General features: G+C 40.6%; 1 protein-coding gene across 1 annotated transcript in view; it reads right to left on the bottom strand.

Moving 5' to 3' along the window:
- ADAMTS12 (ADAM metallopeptidase with thrombospondin type 1 motif 12) overlaps positions 1–22,506 on the bottom strand; it is a 402,846-nt gene that overhangs the window by 89,349 nt on the left and 290,991 nt on the right. The window contains exon 16 of the mRNA XM_027980135.3: positions 21,112–21,250. Coding sequence (XP_027835936.2) covers positions 21,112–21,250 — 139 coding nt within the window. The remainder of the gene's footprint in view (positions 1–21,111; positions 21,251–22,506) is intronic.

Raw genomic sequence — 22,506 nt, 5'->3', positions numbered from 1 at the left:
ACCATATGTCTTGTTGGCAAGTCCACCTAAATCTATCAACTTTCAATTTCAGTTCCCAATAAACATATATTTTGTATTTTCTGGCTCTTTGACTCCCTTTATCTCTGATTTCCTTGATCAGTGAATTCAGATCTATCCTTCATAATGAAGGTTCAGAACTTGAATCCCATCACTGCAAGAGCTCAAACACATTGATGTGTGTGTGTGTCTTCAACAACTACAATGTCAACATTAACATCACCCCCACTGGAATTAGAAACGGTTTTGAATCCTGCTTTTAACATGTATCAAATGATCTTGGGCAGTCTTTCTAACCTCTTCCAACCTCAGTTTCCTCATCCTCATGTTGATGAGAGTATGGTATAAGGTTGCTGTGAGGATATAAATGAGGCATATACTCTGATATATACATGATGTTTCTAAGATGATATCCCCTAAATCCTGGCACAGTGCTTAATGCATGTTAGGTCCCTGAGAAAAGGTTTTAACCTGAACGTGAAGTCTCTTTGTAACCCACTCACTAATCATGGGACATTATTTGCCTGTACAGCTCTGTTTTCTGAATGTTGTGAGGTCACAGTTGACTTCACACTCTGATACCAGGGAATAGAGCAAATCTAACTCATCCTGTCCTCATACTCCAATAATGTAAGCTTCTTACTACAAACAGCAGGACCCTGATTTATACAATTGTTTCTCTAGCTCAAAAGGACATTGAAACTGACTTCAGTAAGTACAAATATTAATTGGATATCAACTAATGAGGTTTGATTTTATTATTATCCATTGCTGAAACTCACACTTGTCACAACACTGGTTAAGACTTAAGGCCAATAGTTTCCTCCTCCCTGAAATCCCAGTGAACTGATTACATACACTGACTCTCATGGTCAGAAAGAAATTTTTAAAGAAATAAGTAAGTACATAAGATATGCTCAAATAGGAGCATTGCTGGTGCTTGAAGAATGCTTAACGAATGAGGCAGGATCCATTTTCAAAACTTAGGATCAGGAAGTACTCTTTCCTGCTTGTAATTTCTCTTCTACACCTGCTATGTACACATCAGGCAAAGCACATGCTTAAAAAAGAGGCAGAGGCCAGAAATGTCTCACAAAACTCACAGGTTAACAAGAAAGCAGTCAGCCAGCAATTTCAGGGCACACTGAGCAAAGCCAGCCTTCAGAGAAACCAACTGATAAATCCCCAGAAAGTGCATTATTAGGGAACCAAACTAAGGTCCTGGAAACAGGGGCTGCTGGCTACATGTGCTAAAAAAAAAAAAAAAAAAAAGGGATGGGATGCAACAAAGATGACCAGTAGAATACAAGAACATTAGATTAGCCTCCTTGGAAAGGATTCTGGTTAAAAGTTCCATATGTAGGGAACTTGGAAGTTGCCACTCTGCTGTAATGACAAGTAAAAAACCTGGACAGACTGAAAAACCAACTATTCTTGGGCATGTGAGAGGAAAGGGTATAGGTCAAACTGCTATCTTCAAGACTTGAGACACAGACAGATGAATAGTCACAGATTCCCAACTTCCCAAAGCAGAGACTCATAAGTGGACCACCATGGGAACCTGAATTTCACCAACTAAACATTAAGAAAAGAGTAACTAAAGACCCTCTTGATGAAGGTGAAAGAGGACAGTGAAAAAGCTGGCTTAAAATTCAACATTCAAAAAACTAAGATCATGGCATCCAGTCCCATCACTTCATGGCAAATAGATGGGGAAACAATGGAAACAGTGATGGACTTTATTTTCTTGGGCTCTAAAATCACCACAAATTGTGGCTGCAGCCACGAAATTAAAAGATGCTTGCTCCTTGGAAGAAAAGCTCTGACAAACCTAGACAGCATATTAAAAAGCAGAGACACTACTTTGCCAACGAAAGCCATCTAGTCAAGGCCATGGTTTTTCCAGTAGTCATGTATGGATGTGAGAGTTGGACCATAAAGAAAGCTGAGTGCTGAAGAATTGATGCTTTTCTAACTGTGGCTTGGAGGAGACTCTTGAGAGTCCCTTGGACAGCAAGGAGATTAAACCGGTCAACACTAAAGGAAATCAATCCTGAATATTTGTTGGAAGGACTGATGCTGAAGCTGAAATTCCAATACTTTAGCCACCTGATGTGAAGAGCCAACTTACTGGAAAAGACTCTGATGCTGGGAAGGATTGAAGGCAGGAGGAGAGGGGAATGAGAGAGGACAAGATGATTGGAGGGCGTCACTGACTCAAAGGACATGAGTTTGAGCAAGTTCTGGGAGATGGTGAAGGACAGGGAAGCCTGGTGTGCTGCAGTCCACAGGGCTGCAAAGAGTCGGACACGACTGAGGGACTGAACAAGAACAGTGCCAGATACCAAACAACAGACCCAGGATACCCCATGATACCATGTCAGAAAAAAAATGCCAAAAAACTACTTCTAGGCATATCATTTTCAGATTATAGGAAAACAAAGACAAAGAAAAAATATTGTGAAACAAGCCAGAGGGAAAAAACACCTTACTCACAGAGGCACAAAGAAAAAACTGCATAAGACTTCTCAGAAATCTCACAAGCAAGAGGAGAGTGGAGTGAAATACTAAGAAGTGTTGAGAGAAAAAAAATATAGCAACCTAGAATCGGGCACCCTGTGAAATTACCATTCAAAAGAGAAGCAGAAATACTTTTTCAGACAAACATAGGTGGAAGGAATTTGTTGCCAGTAGACCTGTGGGAAAGAAATGTTAAGAAAGAAGGAAAGCATTAAAAATCAGAAACTTGGATCTATATTAATAAAAAGGAAAAGCATTAAAGAAGCAATAAATGAAGGTTAAATAAAAACTTGCATTTTTAAAATCCTGAGCTGATCTAACAGAAAACAGTTTGTTAAAAATATTAATAATAATACCAACAATATATTGGTTATGATGCTTATGTGTATATGATACATATGTATATGGGCTTAGGTACATATACAAATGAAATGAATAAAAGAAACAATACAACAGACAAGAGGCGGTAACTAGGATTATTTTGTTATTATAAGGTGTTCTTACTGCCTATAAAGTGGTATAGTGCTATTAATATTTGAAAGTGGACTTGGATTAGCAGTAAACATATATTGCTAATTCTAGGGCAAACACTAAAAAAAAAAAAAAAATTAGCTACTCTAGGCTAAGAGTTCTCACTAGGTCATTAGTAAAGGGCAACTAGAAAGTTATCAGATTTCTACTGTGTCCTGCTGCTGCTGCTGCTGCTGCTAAGTTGCTTCAGTCGTGTCCGACTCTGTGCAACCTCATAGATGGCAGCCCACCAGGCTCCCCCGTCCCTGGGATTCTCTAGGCAAGAGTACTGGAGTGGGGTGCCATTGCCTTCTCCAATGCATGAAAGTGAAAAGTGAAAGTGAAATCATGCAGTCATGTCCGACTATCAGCGACCTCGTGGACTGCAGCCTACCAGGTTCCTCTGTCCATGGGATTTTCTAGGCAAGAGTACCGGAGTGGGGTGCCATTGCCTTCTCCACTACTGTGTACTACCAATGGTTTATTTTATATATTTATGCATATGGTAAACTATATAATCCTTATTCCAGAGCATATATTTAAATCTGTCTCAATGAATCCTATTATTTTTATGAAGTCCTACATATTGAAACATGTATATATTGATATTTTGGGGGAGTTAATATCTGGACTTGGTTGATCCAACTTGACAATTACAGAGGACAACGGGATTCCCTGTTGGCTCAGATGGTAAAAAATCTGCCTGCAATGCAGGAGACGTGTGTTCTATCCCTGGGTCGGGAAGTTAAAAGAAGGGAATGGCAACCCACTCCAGTATTCTTGCCTGGAGAACTCCATGGACAGAGGAGACTGGTGGGCTCAGTCCATGGGGTCGCAAAGAGTTGGACAAAGTGAGTGACTAACACTTTCATTTTTTCAAAAATCCTACTTGACAACTAACAGAGGACAAAGTCAGATGGAATAGGACCAAGATAAGTGCGATTTAAAAAAGTAAATGAAGTATCTAACTCTGATTTTCTGTCTTCTAAGCATCACAATGGGCTTCCCAGGTGGCTCAGTGGTAAAGAATCTGCCTGCCAATGCAGGAGATGTGCATTTGATACTGGGTAGAGAAGATCGCCTGGAGGAGGGAATGGCAATCCAGTCCACTATTTTTGTCTGTAATGTCCTATGGACAAGGGAGCCCAGTCCTATAGTCCATGGAGTCCCAAAGAGCTAGACTAAATGACTTGAGCAAGCTCAATCACTATATGGTCACCTATCAGGATTAGAGAGAAATACTTGCCCTAATGTGTTATTCTACCCTTTATCAAGGATATGTGGACATATCCCAAATTAATGATTATTTTGAGCCTTTGCAGCAATGCGGTCAAATAGACCCTGTAAGAACTAGTTTTAGTAACTGTAGGTATCTGTTCTACATGCATTTATTTCTAATGAACATGATCTAGTTTCTAAGGCAGTCTAGAACAGTTCTAGTAATCTCTAGGAGCTTCCCATGGTCTTTGGAATTGTCAGTATTCGCCTTTTCCTATCAGAACATGATGTTTCTTAAACAAAGGGACAATGATTATACTCCAGAGAGAATTCAGCCAAGCCAGATGATGTTCAGAGTGGGGCAGTGGGAAATGTTCTCCCTTTGATGCAGGCCATTGTTGTACTTCTACACCTAAAAACACAGCATCGAGAAGACCACAGAGCACAGAACTGGCAAAGGTCACACTCTGAGATGATGATTCACTGTCTCACAGTAGTGCCATTGCTGTAAGTGTTTTACTAGACATAAGGCAATTTTGGTGAGAATGTATTACAATAAGAAGCTTCCTGCAGTACTGAGGTTAGAATAGGGCAAAACTATGGCTGTTTATCCAAGTCTAAGACCCAACCAGTAACGCTAAAGAAGCTGAAGTTGAACAGTTGGTTCTATGAAGACCTACAAGACCTTTTAGAACTTACACCCAAAAAAGATGTCCTTTTCATTATAGGGGACTGGAATGCAAAAGAAGTCAAGAAACATCTGGAGTAACAGGTAAGTTTGGCCTTGGAACACAGAATGAGCAGGGCAAAGGCTAATAGAATCCTGCCAAGAGAACACACTGGTCATAGCAAACACCTTCTTACAACAACACAAGAGAAGACTCTACACATGGATATCATCAGATGGTCAACACCAAAATCAGATTGATTATATTCCTTGCAGCCAAAGATGGAGAAGCTCTATTCAGTCAGAAAAAACAAGACTGGGAGCTGACTATGGCTCAGATCATGAGCTCCTTAGTGCCAAATTCAGACTTAAATTGAAGAAAGTAAGGAAAACCACTAGACCATTCAAGTACGACCTAAATCAAATTCCTTATGATTTTACAGTGGAAGTGAGAAGTAGATTTAAGGGCCTGGATCTAATAGATAGAGTGCCTGATGAACTATGGACAGAGGTTCATGACACTGTACAGGAGACAGGGATCAAGACCATCCCCATGGAAAAAAAAATGCAGAAAAGCAAAATGGCTGTCTGGGGAGGCCTTACAAATAGCTGTGAAAAGAAGGGAAGTGAAAAGCAAAGGAGATAAGGAAAGATATAAGCATCTGAATGCAGAGTTCCAAAGAATAGCAAGGAAAGATAAGAAAGCCTTCCTCAGCCATCAGTGCAAAGAAATAGAGGAAAAGAACAGAATGGGAAAGACTAGAGATCTCTTCAAGAAAATTAGAGATACTAAGGGAATGTTTCATACAAAGATGGGCTCGATAAAGGACAGAAATGGTATGGAACTAACAGAAGCAGAAGATATTAAGAAGAGGTGGCAAAAATACACAGAAGAACTGTACAAAAAAGGTCTTCATGACCAAGATAATCACAATGGTGTGATCACTCACCTAGAGCCAGACATCCTGGAATGTGAAGTCAAGTGGGCCTTAGAAAGCATCACTACGAAAAAAACTAATGGAGGTGATGGAATTCCAGTGGAGCTATTTCAAATCCTGAAAGATGATGCAGTGAAAGTGCTGCACTCAGAATGTCAACAAATTTGGAAAACTCAGCAGTGGCCACAGGACTGGAAAGGTCAATTTTCATTCCAATCCCAAAGAAAGGCAATGCCAAAGAATGCTCATGCTACCACACAATTGCATTCATCTCACACTCTAGTAAAGTAATGCTTAAAATTCTCCAAGCCAGGCTTCAGCAATACATGAACCATGAACTTCCAGATGCTCAAGCTGGTTTTAGAAAAGGCAGAGGAACCAGAGATCAAATTGCCAACATCTGCTGGATCATCAAAAAAGCAAGAGAGTTCCAGAAAAACATCTATTCCTGCTTTATTGACTATGCCAAAGCCTTTGACTGTGTGGATCACAATAAACTGTGGAAAATTCTGAAAGAGATGGCAATACCAGACGACCTGACCTGCCTCTTGAGAAACCTATATGCAGGTCAGGAAGCAACAGTTAGAACTGGACATGGAACAGCAGCCTGGTTCCAAATAGGAAATGGAGTACGTCAAGGCTGTATATTGTCACTCTGCTTATTTAACTTATATGCAGACCACAGCATGAGAAACACTGGACTGAATGAAGCACAAGCTGAAATTAAGATTGTACAGAGAAATATCAATAAGCTCAGATATGCAGATGACACCACCCTTATGGCAGAAAGTGAAGAGGAACTAAAAAGCCTCTTGATGAAAGTGAAAGAGGAGAGTGAAAAAGTTGGCTTAAAGCTCAACATTCAGAAAACGAAGATCATGGCATCTGGTCCCATCACTTCATGGCAAATAGATGGGGAAACAGTGGAAACTGTCAGACTTTATTTTTGGGGCTCCAAAATTACTGCAGATGGTGACTGCAGCCATGAAATTAAAAGACGTTTGATCCTTGGAAGGAAAGTGATGACCAACCTAGAGAGCATATTGAAAAGCAGAGACATTACTTTGCCAACAAAGGTCCGTCTAGTCAAGGCTATGGTTTTTCCAGTGGTCATGTATGGATGCGAGAATTGGACTGTGAAGAAAGCTGAGTGCTGAAGAATTGATGCTTTTGAAGTGTGGTGCTGGAGAAGACTCTTGAGAGTCCCTTGGACTGCAAGGAGATCCAACCAGTCCATTCTAAAGGAGATCAGCCCTGGGAGTTCTTTGGAAGGACTGATGCTAAAGCTGAAACTCTAGTACTTTGGCCACCTCATGCGAAGAGTTGACTCATTGGAAAAGACTCTGATGGTGGGAGGGATTGGGGGCAGGAGGAGAAGGGGACGACAGAGGATGAGATGGCTGGATGGCATCACTGACTCGATGGACATGAGTTTGAGTGAACTCCGGGAGTTGGTGATGGACAGGGAGGCTTGGCGTGCTGTGATTCATTGGATTGCAAAGAGTCAGACACGACTGAGCGACTGATCTGATCTCTGATCTGATCTGATGGCTGTCCATGGGGTTGCACAGAGTCAGACATGACTGAAATGACTTAGCAGCAGCAGCATGGGTTTTACATTCTTACAGAAGTGAGCTTGAGGCTTTGCCAAAATATTTCTTTTTAGTAAGGAGTCCTGAAGTTTCCTAAAGCTCAACACAGTATCTGTGTTGAGCCATTTCTGCAGCTGTTCCTCCATAGATAATCCATTGGTTATACTTTCATGGTTGATCTTTTGGCTGGTTACTGGGGTAAATTTTCTTTAAGAAGCGTCTTGTAATGAATGGTAGCACTTGTTCTTCCAATCTTTCCCAAAGTATAGCTCATCCTAAATTCTCCCTGAGTCACCCAAAAGTCACGCCCACAGATAGTTCAGTTCAGTTCAGTCACTCAGTCGTGTCTGACTCTTTGTGACCCCATTAATTGCAGCTTGCCAGGCCTCCCTGTCCATCACCAACTCCTGGAGTCCACCCAAACCCATGTCCATTGTATCGGTGATGCCATCCAGCTATCTCATCCTGTCGTCCCCTTCTCCTCCTGCCCTCAATCTTTCCCAGCATCAGGGTCTTTTCAAATGAGTCAGCTCTCTGCATCAAGTGGCCAAAGTATTGGAGTTTCAGCTTCAGCATCAGTCCCTCCAATGAACACCTAGGACCGGTCTCCTTTAGGATGGACTGGTTAGATCTCCTCATAGTCCAAGGGACTCTCAAGAGTCTTCTCCAACACAACACTTCAAAAGCATCAATTCTTCTGTGCTCAGCTTCCTTTATAGTCCAACTCTCACATCCATACATGACCACTGGAAAAACCATAGCCTTGACTAGACAGACCTTTGTTGGCAGAGTATTATCTCTGCTTTTGAATATGCTGTCTAGGTTGGTTATAACTTTCCTTCCAAGGATCAAGCGTCTTTTAATTTCATGGCTACAGTCACCATCTACAGTGATTTTGGAGCCCAAAAGAATAAAGTCTGACACTGTTTCCACTGTTTCCCCATCTATATGCCATGAAGTGATGGGACCAGATGCCATGATCTTCGTTTTCTGAATGTTGAGCTTTAAGCCAACTTTTTCACTCTCCTCTTTCACTTTCATCAAGAGGCTTTTAGTTCCTCTTCACTTTCTGCCATAAGGGTGGTGTCATCTGCATATCTGAGCTTATTGATATTTCTCCTGGCAATCTTGATTCCAGCTCGTGCTTCTTCCAGCCCAGCGTTTCTCATGATGTACTCTGCATATAAGTTAAATAAGCAGGGTGTCAATATACAGCCTTGATGTACTCCTTTTCCTATTTGAAACCAGTCTGTTGTTCCATGTCCGATTCTAACTGTTGCTTCCTGACCTGCATATAGGTTTCTCAAGAGGCAGGTCAGGTCGTCTGGTATTGCCATCTCTTTCAGAATTTTCCACAGTTTATTGTGATCCACACAGTCAAAGGCTTTGGCATAGTCAATAAAGCAGGAATAGATGTTTTTCTGGAACTCTCTTGCTTTTTTGATGACCCAGCAGATGTTGGCAATTTGATCTCTGGTTCCTCTGCCTTTTCTAAAACCAGCTTGAGCATCTGGAAGTTCATGGTTCATGTATTGCTGAAGCCTGGCTTGGAGAATTTTAAGCATTACTTTACTAGAGTGTGAGATGAATGCAATTGTGCGGTAGCATGAGCATTCTTTGGCATTGCCTTTCTTTGGGATTGGAATGAAAATTGACTTTTTCCAGTCCTGCGGCCACTGCTGAGTTTTCCAAATTTGCTGACATTCTGAGTGCAGCACTTTCACTGCATCATCTTTCAGGATTTGAAATAGCTCCACTGGAATTCCATCACCTCCGCTAGCTTTGTTTGTAGTGATGTTTCCTAAGGCCCACCTGACTTCACCTTCCAGGATGTCTGGCTCTAGGTGTGTGGGAGTGATTACACCTTCGTGATTATCATGGTCATGAAGACCTTTTTTGTACAGTTCTTCTGTGTATTCTTGCCACCCCTTCTTAATATCTTCTGCTTCTGTTAGTTCCATACCATTTCTGTCCTTTATTGAGCCCATCTTTGCATGAAATGTCCCACAGATAAACCAGGAGTAAAATCAAATATGGCAGAGAGGACAGAAGAATGACCACATACAGAAGGAGACACTTGTTTTTATACTCTGAGTTTTCTTTGAAAAGTGGGCTGTGGGCAGGATCCTCTATGATCCACCTCCCAGAATACTGGAAATAAAAGCAAAAATAAACAAATGGGACCTAATTAAAATTAAAAGCTTCCTGCACAACAAAGGAAACTATAAGCAAGGTGAAAAGACAGCCTTTAGACTGGGAGAAAATAATAGCAAATGAAGCAACTGACAAAGGACTAATCTCAAAAATATACAAGCAACTTATGCAGCTCAATTCCAGAAAAATAAATGAGCCAATCAAAAAACGGGCCAAAGAATTAAAAAGATATTTCTCCAAAGAAGACATACAGATAGATGGCTAACAAACACATGAAAAGATGCTCAACATCACTCATTATCAGAGAAATGCAAATCAAAACCACAATGAGGTACCATTTAATGCCAGTCAGAATGGCTGCAATCCAAAAGTCTACAAGCAATAAATGCTGGAGATGATGTGGAGAAAAGGGAACCCTCTTACACTGTTGGTGGGAATGCAAACTAGTACAGCCACTATGGAAAACAGTGTGGAGATTCCTTAAAAAACTAGAATAGAATTGCCTTATGACCCAGCAATCCCACTGCTGGGCATACAAACTGAGGAAACCAGAATTGAAAGAGACATGTGTACCCCAATGTTCTTTGCAGCACTATATATAATAGCCAGGACATGGAAGCAACCTAGATGTCCATCAGCAGATGAATGGATAAGAAAGCTGTGGTACATATACACAATGGAGTATTACTCAGCCATTAAAAAGAATAAATGTGAATCAGTTCTAATGAGGTGGATGAAACTGGAGCCAATTATACAGAGTGAAGTAAGCCAGAAAGAAAAACACCAATACAGTATACTAACACATATATACAGAATTTAGAAAGATGGTAATGATGACCCTGTATTCGAGACAGCAAAAGAGACACAGATGTATAGAACGGACTTTTGGACTGTGAAGGAGAGGGAGAGGGTGGGATGATTTGGGAGAATGGTATTGAAACATGTATACTACCATGTAAGAAACGAAGCACCAGTCTATGTTTGATACAAGATATAGGATGCTTGGGGCTGGTGCACGGGAATGATCCAGAGAGATGATATGGGGTGGGAGGTGAGAGGGGGATTCAGGATTTGGAGCTTATATACACCCGTGGTGGGTTCATGTCAATGTATGGCAAAACCAATACAGTATTGTAAAGTAAAATAAAGTAAAAATAAAATTTAAGAAATATATATATGTATATATATATATATATATATATATATATATATAAAAGAAAAGTGCGCTGTGGGAAATAAGTGGGCTGGCTTTGATGATAGTCAACTAAATTTATAATATTCTCTTGCCAATTTTTCATACGGATTTCTGCTCTCAAACAAAGATAAAAATTTAAAATAGACTAAGGAAATAACATCTTAGTGGATTTTTTTTAAATCCTAAATTTCATTTTAAGTAACTTAGTTACCTCAACTTTTAATAAAATAAAAGCAGAAAAAGCAGGCTGCCTTTTTGCCAGATTTAATCAGAATGCTCTATGTACAATAATCAACATAACTTGCTTCTTGTCCCTCACTCATTTCAACAAAAATTATTGCATTTTCTCCCAAACTATATTTTTTTGATTCCTCATTTTATTCTTGTTCCTGGAGGAATGTTGGTTTAAATTCATCTTTGAAAAAAGGAGAAGGGGTATGTATGGAGGCACAATATTCTCTTGAAGCCAACAGATATCGAGTTGCTAGAAGAAGCTGACTGTACACACAAGTTGCCTGATTGGGAAGCGGGAGCCTCTTGATTTAGAGATGTGTGACAGCCTTTGGTGGACAGGCACAGGCAACGTCCCTCCAGTCCTTTCTCTTTGGCAGGTCAAGACTGAGCCAGCAGAGGCAGAGCTCTATCTTTCCCTTGGAACGTATCATTTTGGTTCTCCTTCAAAAGCCTTCTTCCAGATAAGAAGCCAATGACTGATTACATCTTAGTGAATTTATACTTTAGTAGCTCTCTGCTCCAAATAGACAAGAGTAATTTGTAGGTGTTGGAGAAGACACTTGAGAGTTCCTGGGACTGCAAGGAGATAAATACCAGTCAATCCTAAGGAAATCAGCCCTGAATACTCATTGAAAGGACTGATGCTGAAGCTGAAACTGCAATACTTAGGCCACCTGAGGCAAACAGTCAACTCACTGGGAAACTCTGATGCTAGGGAAGATTGAAGGCAGGAGAACTAGGAGGCAACAGAGGATGAGATGGTTGGATGGTATCACTGAATCAATGGACATGAGTTTGAGCAAACTCCAGGAGATAGTGAAGGACAGGGAAAGCTAGCATGCTTCAGCCCATGGAGTCGTAAATAGCTGGACGTGACTTCCCTGAACAAAAACAACAAATATGTAAAATTACTGGTAGTTCAGTAATATGCAAAATTATAAAAAGTATTCAATTAGAACTATTTAAAAGGGAAAACCAAAATGCCACAATGCTTAAATGTAAGTAAAAATCCTGACAAAAGGGTGAGCAGGACTTCAATGAAGGGTCTGTCAGAAGCTATTGTCGGTGGTGGCCATGTACTTGGCTCCAGTGAAGTCTCAGAGCTTTAACTCCTCCACCTGAGGTGGGAAGGAGACTACCCTCACCACAAACTTCTTAGATCCTAACTCATGAACTTCAGGCCTAGGAAGGTGGCAAAGTAAGGACTCAGCTTGTCGCATAAACACTCCACCAAGCTGCCTGCTGTCTCTGTGATAATTCCTAACGTATTTTCAATGTCACAAGGAGAGGCAACTCTGAACCACCTTAACAAGTACTGTCCTAAAATGAAGTCCCACAGGGTGGTCAGGAAAACAGTGCCAAAACTAGGAAAAGTGGGCGCACATAGAGAGTAAAGGGGAGGAAAAGGACAGGAAAGAGAAAAATAAAAAGAATCCAAAAGGGAGAGTTTGTCCATTAAGAAGATTGAGCACCAAAGAGTTGAAGCTTTCAAATTGCGGTGCTGGGGAAGACTCTTGAGAGTACCTTGGACTGCAAGATCAAACTAGTCAATCCTAAAGGAAATCAATCCTATACTTTGGTCACCTGATGGGAACAGCCGACTCATTGGAAAAGACCCTGATGCTGGGAAAAATTGAGAGCAGGAGGAGAAGGAGGTGACAGAGGATGAAATGGTTGGATGGCATCATTGAATCAAAGAACATGAGTTTGAGCAAAATCTGGGAGACAGTGGAGGACAGAGGAGCCTGGTATCCTGCAGTCCATGGGGTTGCAAAGAATTTGACACAACTTAGTGACTTAACAACAAATAGGAAATCATGCTTAAATCAAGCCTATAAATTATTATTCCAAAGTCCATAAAGAAATATATAATTGAAAAACCAAGAGAGTTCCAGAAAAACATCTATTTCTGCTTTATTGACTATGCCAAAGCCTTTGACTGTGTGGATCACAATAAACTGTGGAAAATTCTGAAAGAGATGGCAATACCAGACCACCTGACCTGCTTCTTGAGAAACCTGTATACAAGTCAGGAAGCAACAGTTAGAACTGGACATGGAACAGACTGGTTCCAAACAGGAAAAGGGGTACATCAAGGCTGTATACTGTTACTCTGCTTATTTAACTTATATGCAGAGTACCTCATGAGAAATGCTGGGCTGGATGAAGCGCAAGCTGGAATCAAGACTGCCAGGAGAAATATCAATAACCTCAGATATACAGAGGACACCACCCTTATGGCAGAAAGTGAAGAAGAACTAAAGAGCCTCTTGATGAATGTGAAAGAAGAGTGAGAAAGTTGGCTTAAAGCTCAACATTTAGAAAACTAAAATCACAGCATCTGGTCCCATCACTTAATGGCAAATAGATGGGGAAACAGAGGAAACAGTGGCTGACTTTATATTTTTGAGCTCAAAAATCACTGCAGATGGTGACTGCAGCCATGAAATTAAAAGACACTTACTCCTTGGGAGGAAAGCTATGACCAACCTAGATAGCATATTAAAAAGCAGAGACATTACTTTGTCAACAAAGGTCTGTCTAGTCAAGGCTATGGTTTTTCCAGTGGTCATATATGGATATAAGAGTTGGACTATAAAGAAAGCTGAGTGCAGAAGAGTTGATGCTTTTGAAGTGTGGTGTTGGAGAAGACTCTTGAGAGTTGCTTGGACTGCAAGGAGATCCAACCAGTCCATCCTAAAGCAGATCAGTCCTGGGTGTTCATTGGAAGGACTGATGTTGAAGCTGAAACTCCAATACTTTGGCCACCTGATGCGAAGAGCTGACTCATTTGAAAAGACCCTGATGCTGGGAAAGATTGAGCGCAGGAGGAGAAGGGGACGACAGAGGATGAAATGGTTGGATGACATCACTGACTCAATGGACATGAGTTTGGGTAGACTCCAGGAGTTGGTGATGGACAGGGAGGCCTGGCATGCTGCAGTTTATGGGGTCACAAAGAGTTGGACACAACTGAGTGACTGAACTGAACTGAAGGACAGTAAAATAATTACAACAGGAATTTACTCTGGATAAAATAGGTTTGATAGGACAGTGCTATGGAATGAACATTTGTTGAACATATGAAAATTCATATGTTGATGTCCTACCACCTCCCCCACCCAGTGTCATGGTATTTGCAGGTAGGGCATGTGGGAGGTAATTGGGTCATGAGGGTAAGGTCCTTACGACAGAACAGACACCCTTATGTAAAGGAGAAGGGGCACGAGAGGTCTTGCTCTCTCTGCCATGTAAGGATACAGTGAGAGGTAGCCAACAAGTCGGAAGATTCTCACTGTGAACTGAATCTGTGAGCACCTTGACCTTGGAATTTCTAGCCTCCAGAACTGGGAGAAATGAAGCTTCCCAGTCTGCTGTGTTTTGTAATAGCAGTCCAAACTGAAAAAGACGACAATCTGACATATATTTTAAAATAAGCATGCTACTTGCTGCCTTTGGATATTTTCACTTGGATATCTCACATGCATTTTAACTGAATTCACATAATTATAAACTCTTTAGAACTGTTTCTTGTCACATCTCTCTGCTTCAGTGAGTAAAACCACATTTAGCCAGTTATGCAAAGGAGAACACTGAGTGTTACCTTTCAACCATCCCTCAGGCTCAAAAAACTCCCTACCAACAGACAAACTGAATCAACCACTAAGTCCAGGCTACTCCACCTCCTAAATATCTCCACATTTGTATAATTTTTCTACCTGTAACACCTTACTTTTATTTATCCTAATTATTATTATTATTTTTACTTTAAAATATTGTATTGGTTTTGCCACATATCTACATGAATCCTCCATGAGTGTACACATGTTCCCAATCCCAAACCCCCCTCCCACCACCCCCTCGCCACACACACACCATCGCTCCGGGTCATCCCAGTGCACCAGCCCCAAGCATCCTGCACCCTGCATCAAACCTAGACTGGTGATTCATTTTTTATATGATATTATACATGTTTCAATGCCATTCTCCCAAATCATCCCACCCTCTCCCTCTCCCACAGAGTCCAAAAGTCCGTTCTATACATCTGTGTCTCTTTTGCTGTCTCGCATACAGGGTCATCATTACCATCTTTCTAAATTCTGTATATATGTGTTAGTATACTGTATTGGTGTTTTCTTTCTGGCTTACTTCACTCTGTGTAATTGGCTCCAGTTTCATCCATCTCATTAGAACTGATTCACATTTATTCTTTTTAATGGCTGAGTAATACTCCATTGTGTATACGTACCACAGCTTTCTTATCCACTCATCTGCTGATGGACATCTAGGTTGTTTCCATGTCCTGGCTATTATAAACAGTGCTGCCATGAACATTGGGGTACACATGTCTCTTTCAGTTCTGGTTTCCTCAGTGTATATTCCCAGCAGTGGGATTGCTGGGTCATAAGGCAGTTCTATTTCCAGTTTTTTAAGGAATCTCCACACTGTTCTCCATACTAGCTGTACTAGTTTGCATTCCCACCAACAGTGTAAGAGGGTTCCCTTTTCTCCTCACCCTCTCCAGCATTTAATACTTGTAGACTTTTGGATTGCAGCCATTCTGACTGGTGTGAAATGGTACCTCATTGTGGTTTTGATTTGCATTTCTCTGATAATGAGTGATGTTGAGCATCTTTTCATGTGTTTGTTAGCCATCTGTATGTCTTCTTGGAGAAATGTCTATTTAGTTCTTTGGCCCATTTTTTGATTGGGTCATTTACTTCTCTGGAATTGAGCTGCAGGAGTTGCTTGTATATTTTTGAGATTAGTTGTTTGTCAGTTGCTTCATTTGCTATTATTTTCTCCCATTCAGAAGGCAGTCTTTTCACCTTGCTTATAGTTTCCTTTGTTGTGCAGAAGCTTTTAATTTTAATTAGATCCCATTTGTTTATTTTTGCTTTTATTTCCAGAATTCTGGGAGGTGGGTTATAGAGGATCCTGCTGTGATTTATGTCAGAGAGTGTTTTGCGTATGTTCTCTTCTAGGAGTTTTATAGTTTCTGGTCTTACATTTAGATCTTTAATCCATTTTGAGTTTATTTTTGTGTATGGTGTTAGAAAGTGATCTAGTTTCATTCTTTTACAAGTGGTTGACCAGTTTTCCCAGCACCACTTGTTAAAGAGATTGTCTTTTCTCCACTGTATATTCTTGCCTCCTTTGTCGAAGATAAGGTGTCCATATGTGTGTGGATTTATCTCTGGGCTTTCTATTTTGTTCCATTGATCTATATGTCTGTCTTTGTGCCAGTACCATACTGTCTTAATGACTGTGGCTTTGTAGTAGAGCCTGAAGTCAGGTAAGTTGATTCCTCCAGTTCCATTCTTCTTTCTCAAGATTGCTTTGGCTATTCGAGGTTTTTTGTATTTCCATACAAATCTTGAAATTATTTGTTCTAGCTCTGTGAAAAATACCACTGGTAGCTTGATAGGGATTGCACTGAATCTACAGATTGCTTTGAGTAGTATACTCATTTTCACTATATTGATTCTTCTGATCCATGAATATGATATATTTCTCCATCTATTAGTGTCCTCTTTGATTTCTTTCATCAGTGTTTTATAGTTTTCTATATATAGGTCTTTAGTTTCTTTAGGTAGATATATTCCTAAGTATTTTCTTCTTTTCGTTGCAATGGTGAATTGAATTGTTTCCTTAATTTCTTTTTCTATTTTCTCATTATTAGTGTATAGGAATGCAAGGGGTTTCTGTGTGTTGATTTTATATCCTGCAACTTTACTGTATTCATTGATTAGCTCTAGTAATTTTCAGGTGGAGTCTTTAGGGTTTTCTATGTAGAGGAGCATGTCATCTGCAAACAGTGAGAGTTTTACTTCTTTTCCAATTTGGATTCCTTTTATTTACTACTTTTAAACTTTTTCTTTTTTATTGAGGTATAGCCGATTAACAAAAAATGTTGTGATGGTTTCAAGTAAACCACACAGGGACCTAGCCATATATATACACTTATCTTTTCTCCCCCAAGCCTCCAATGCCATCCAGGCTGCCACATAACATTGAGCAGAGTTCCATGTGCTACACAGCAGGGCCTTGTTGGTTATCCATTTTAAATATAGCAGTGTGTACCACCTTACTTTTAGTTCAAGCCACTAATATTACTTCCCCAGATGACTGCCAAGATCTTCTTTCTCTTTGCCATTCCTCCAGAGTTTCTCCCACATGGAAACAAAACATTGACCCTAGTTAACTCTGAGAGTAAGGAAAGAGAGTGGAATTAGGGAGTGCTCTTTAAGTATATTTGTGCAATTTTTTATTTTTTAAAAATGAAGATTGAAATAAACATGACATAATAATAAGATCTGATAAACTTGAGTGGTTGATATACAGGAGTTTGTTATGACATTCTCCTTTTTTTGCTGGGATGCTTGAAATATTTTCCAGTGAAAGAGTGTAAAACTAATATAACACAATAACAAAATGAATAAAGTAAAATAAAATAAAATGATTGCTACTATCCATTTGCAACCCTTTTACTATGGGAATCAATTTGATAATAAATTTCTTAATATTTGGTATATCTTACTTTTTCAACCTAGAAATTACATTTACAAATTAACATTTAATGAGATCATTCTTTACATGGGCCCAAAGATGCTCATTACAAGGTGATGATCAATAAGGAATTGGCTAAGGTAATTTTGCTTTGTCTTGCCAATGAAATATAATGTGTCCCTAAAACTGATTGCTCTGGAGACTGAATAATACATGGAGAGGTACCTATGTTAGGATGTTAAATGAAAACATGTGTGTCTGTGTACATAAATCCATCCACATGCACACAACTATAAACATCTACTGGAGAAGGAAATGGCAACACACTCCAGTGCTCTTGCCTGGAAAATCCCATGGGTGGAGGAGCCTGGCAGGCTACAGTTCATGAGGCTGCAAAGAGTTGGACACTACTGAGCAACTTCACTTTATTTCACATAAACATCTATGATGAGAAACAAGAATGTTGAAGGGCAATAAAGCAAAATACCAAAGTGCATATGTGTTAGGATGCTGATTTAAAAAAATTTTTTTCACTAACGTATTTAAGTTAGTTTTATAATATATAAAGTTTTAATCTGACATAAAAATACACCACCAAATGATTCAGTGTTTCAGGCATGCTTCCATCTTTATATTTAACAGTAAGTGTCCTGTGTAAATATTAGCATTTCATTCTCTATGTCTGAGAGTACGAAGGTAGATATGCTGTCACTCTTCTCTGCCAGAACAAAGACAGCAGAGTGCCATTTGAATAGATAGCAGAGGCTGAAATTCAGGTGAGCATGTGGACACTATGATGGCTCTGCTAAGGTTTAATAAGCAGAGTGACATTTGCCCAAGTTGGCCGAGGTGCAACTGAAGGATCAGGGCGTATCAAAATCAAAGGCCCAATTCACACTTGGTAAGGCTGTTGCATCTCCTTGCTAACTGCAGATGTATCTTTATGACTCTCACACCAATCAGCCATTTATATTATATTTCCCCTGTTCTGAAATATCACACAAGTCATGCAAAGGGTCCAACCCATGCTGAAATAGCAGGAGGGGATAGATGATGTTCTCTTCTTCTCTGAGGAGGCCCTGCTCACGCAGGACTGGCTGAGTTTCTCTCTGTGGTATCCTGGGACAAATGATTCAAACTTAAAGCTTAAAATCCTAGGATAGAGGAGCCTAGCAGGCTACGGTCTGTGGGGTTGCAAAAGAGTGGGACACAACTTAGCAACTAAACAACAACAATCCTTGCACAGAAAAGAGAAAAAAAGGGATGCAAAATTGAAAAAGTATTTGTTAACCACAATGAAGTCTCAATGACTTCATGTTCCTCACAGCTGGTCCTCAGGGAAATATTTTCTTATTTTCTGCTTAAGTAGCTTTTGCTTCTCAGCATGTTCAGTCCTCCTAGGCAGCATACTTGGCGGGAACAGCAAGACAGGCTCTCACGGATGCCCCTGAGGCTTCTGTCAGTGCACATTTGACCTGGACAGATTTCCAGAGGTTTGGGGTTTTCAAAACATCACACATTTTGAAATGAACATATGACCTGTTATTTCTAAAGGTTGTGTGCTCACTCATGTCCAACTCTTTGTGACCTCATGGACTGTAGCCCACCAGGCTCCTCTGTCCATGGGATTCTCCAGGCAAGAATACTGAAGTAGGTTGCCATTTCCTTCTCCCTTCCAAAGGTTAGCCCTTGGTTTTCTATACTGAAGGAGGAAAAGAAAGAAATCAGTAATACAAAAATTGTCTCGCTGTTGCTGGATCTCTTTCCATGATTCCTCCCGGGGGGCAGGGGGTAGAAGGAGCAAGTGGACAAGTGGAGCAAAGTATATGAGAGGAAGCCAGGGAGAAGGAGGCTGTATTCTCCTGGCTCCTTCACTCCATCACTTTGATTCTCTTTCCTGGATTGCTGATTCTGGAGTTTCAGCATATAGTTGTCCTTGTTTTATAGGCAGTAGTAACAATGCATGCATGCGTGCTAAGTCGCTTCAGTCGTGTCTGACTCTTTGCAACCCAATAGACTATAGCCCGGCAGTCTGTCCATGGGATTCTCCAGGCAAAAATACTGGAGTGGGTTGCTTTGCCCTCCTCCAGGGGATTTTCCTGATCCAGGGATCGAAGCCGCTTCTCTTATGTTTCCTGCTTTGGCAGGCAGGTTCTTTAGCCCTAGTGCTAGTTGCCCTCATTTTATAGGCAGTAGTAACAATAGAGGCAGAAAATTCCAGAACAGACTTGGACAGGATCCAAAAGAAGAAAAGAGAGTTAGAGTTTACTATTAAAGCCCCCAGATGAGTGAAGAGCCCCAAGTACCAGAACAACCCCAACTCCTGCCTTCAGAGACCTTGAGAGCCCGTGTTCTACAAATGTCCACATGCTCCTGTCCAGCTTCTAGCATCCGTCTGCAGCAGGACTGTGCCTACAGGGCTGAGGCCAACCAAACCTAAGCAGAAGTGGTCTGCATCACTCCAGGCCATGGCCATTATGAAGGGCCAGTCTGCCTCTTCAATTTCTGCCCTCCCAGTGGTACAATTTCAGATGTCTCAGCTACAAGACAAAGCAGGGTCATCTGATCCATGTCAGATTTAGAATGGGATAAAAATAAACCTTCACTGTGTTCCTAAGATTTTGATTTGTTACCGCAGCAGAACTTGTCCTATCCTGACATACTTAACAGCAAGGAACCTCTCCAATGCTTGATTTTATGAGAGAAAACTATTATTCCTGTAGGTATGAAAAACTGCTCAATTGGAGACAGAAGAAGACCATTGGGCTAGGAATCAGGAGAGCTGGTTATGGTCTGGATGTGGCCGTAATGGAAAGGATGCCTCTAGTAGGTGGTTTGACTTCTGTGGTCCTCAACTAGAGCAGTTATAAATCTTTATGTTTTCATTTTTAAAAAGACACACAGGTTGTTGCTAAGCACAAGATTTGAGCTCCATGACACCCTTGAGGGTTGGGATGGGGTGGGAGGTGGGAGGGAGGTTCAAGTGGGAGGGGACATGGGTATACCCATGGCTGATTCATGTTGATGTATGGCAGAAACCAACAAAATATTGTAAAGCAATTATCCTCCAATTACAAATAAATAAATAAGTAAATAAAAAGACATGTAGGGACTTCCCTGGCAGTCCAGTGGCTAAGACTCCAAGCTCCCAATGCAGGGAGGCTGGGTTCTACCCCTGGTCAGGGAACTAGATCCCACATGCTGCAACTAAGAGTTAGCATACCACAACTGAAAATCCCTCATGCTGAAACGAAGACCCGGCAAAGCCAAATAAATAAATACAGAAAATAAATAAAAGACTTGTAACTCTTTATGTAAACAAACGTTTCATGAGGATAGTATATAAAGCTGATTAAAAAACAAACAAACAAACAAACAAAAACCCTGCCTCTTTGTTTATACCATGTCTGACACATTTACTACTCATAAAAGCCCCTGGGCCATCTTTGTAGAACCCTGCAGACCCAGGGGCATGAGTGCAAACTGCCTGCTTGAACTGTTTCTGTGGCTTATTCCGAAGCTGATGTGGTTTATAGAGAGAGCATCTGTTCTCACCTGTTCCACATGTTACACTGCACTCTGTCCAGCGACCATACTGCCAGAAGTACACCAGCTTCTCCACGTCATTGTCAAGGCCATCCTTCCGGATTGTGTACTCATACTTGATGCCAGGGTTAGTCACCTGGAATAGAAGCTAAAGGGCAAGAGAGGGGTCATGCAAAACTCTGATGTGACCTTACACTGCAAATCACAGTCACATAAAAATCCTGCCCAATGTCCACCCCTTTAAAGTAGTCATGAAGGCATGCACTGGAAAAAATGCCATTAAATAAATACATCTACTTCCCACCTGTAAGTCTATATACATCTACATCTAATCTGCCCCAATCTATTATTTCTTGACTGAATTCCCATGGGAAATCTAATCATATGGGAATTATTCTGAGGGATTAACCAGAGTACCCTTTCCAACAATAGCTGGTAGGTCACTCTGTGCCCTTGCATACCTACTAATTTTGTGGTTATGGGTAATTTCCTTGATCTCTTGTGCCTTACTTTCCTTATCAACAAGGTAAGGATAATCACACCATGACTAAGGATTGTTGATGAGGGCTAAATAAATAATAGTTATGTTATTAGATACGGTTGGATCTGTGCCTGGCATACAGTTAGCACTCAGTAAACACTAATTTGGTTGTTGTTGTTATTGCTTTATGATGCCCTCTTCCAGCTCTTAGGCTGATTTCTTTACAGCATATAATTCTGGGGTTAAAATGGTCATGGGTTTTAGCCAAAGCACAAAATTGTAATCAGAATCTGGGACCTTCTCCTCCTTTCCCTCTCCTTTAGGCAATCTACTTATCAGGTGTTTGAATTAGATTCATCTTACATTAGAGGTGGTGGATTGGTTGCTCCATGGAATTGTGGGTCCCCATATATTAAACTTTTCCCTGGTGGGCCTCTAAAATGTAAGGTCTCCTGACATTTATGGATCATGGCTGTCAAGCCTTGAATTCCAGCTTCTGTGAATGCTCTGATCTTTGGTTCTGAAATGACTTTCCTCTAAATTCTGAATACAGTTAGATGTCACTATCTCTTGGGCCATTTGTAATCCCCAACCTGCCTTGCCTCTGCTGGTATAATTATCCCACTCCTTTTCTATAGTTCTTTGCCAGTATGGTAGACAAATCACTTCTGCCTTTGAAGAGCATATCCTATATATAAATATATTTCTCCTCCAAGGGTTTTAGAAAGTCAAATCTTTTGTCTGAGGACAACCACATGAGACCACGTGGAAGAACCATGTCAGTTCACCACTGCTGGAAAGCTGTTTGAAAACTCATAACAGGCTGACATAGATTGGTGCTATCATTTTCATATCCAAGGAAAAAACTCATTCTGAAATAAATAGCCTACATTGACCATACCGGAAACTGAACTCCATGGATG

Source organism: Ovis aries, chromosome 16 (genome assembly GCF_016772045.2).
Source record: "Ovis aries strain OAR_USU_Benz2616 breed Rambouillet chromosome 16, ARS-UI_Ramb_v3.0, whole genome shotgun sequence".
In the NCBI taxonomy this organism is placed as follows: Eukaryota; Metazoa; Chordata; class Mammalia; order Artiodactyla; family Bovidae; genus Ovis; species Ovis aries.
This window is presented reverse-complemented; position numbering and strand designations above follow the sequence as displayed.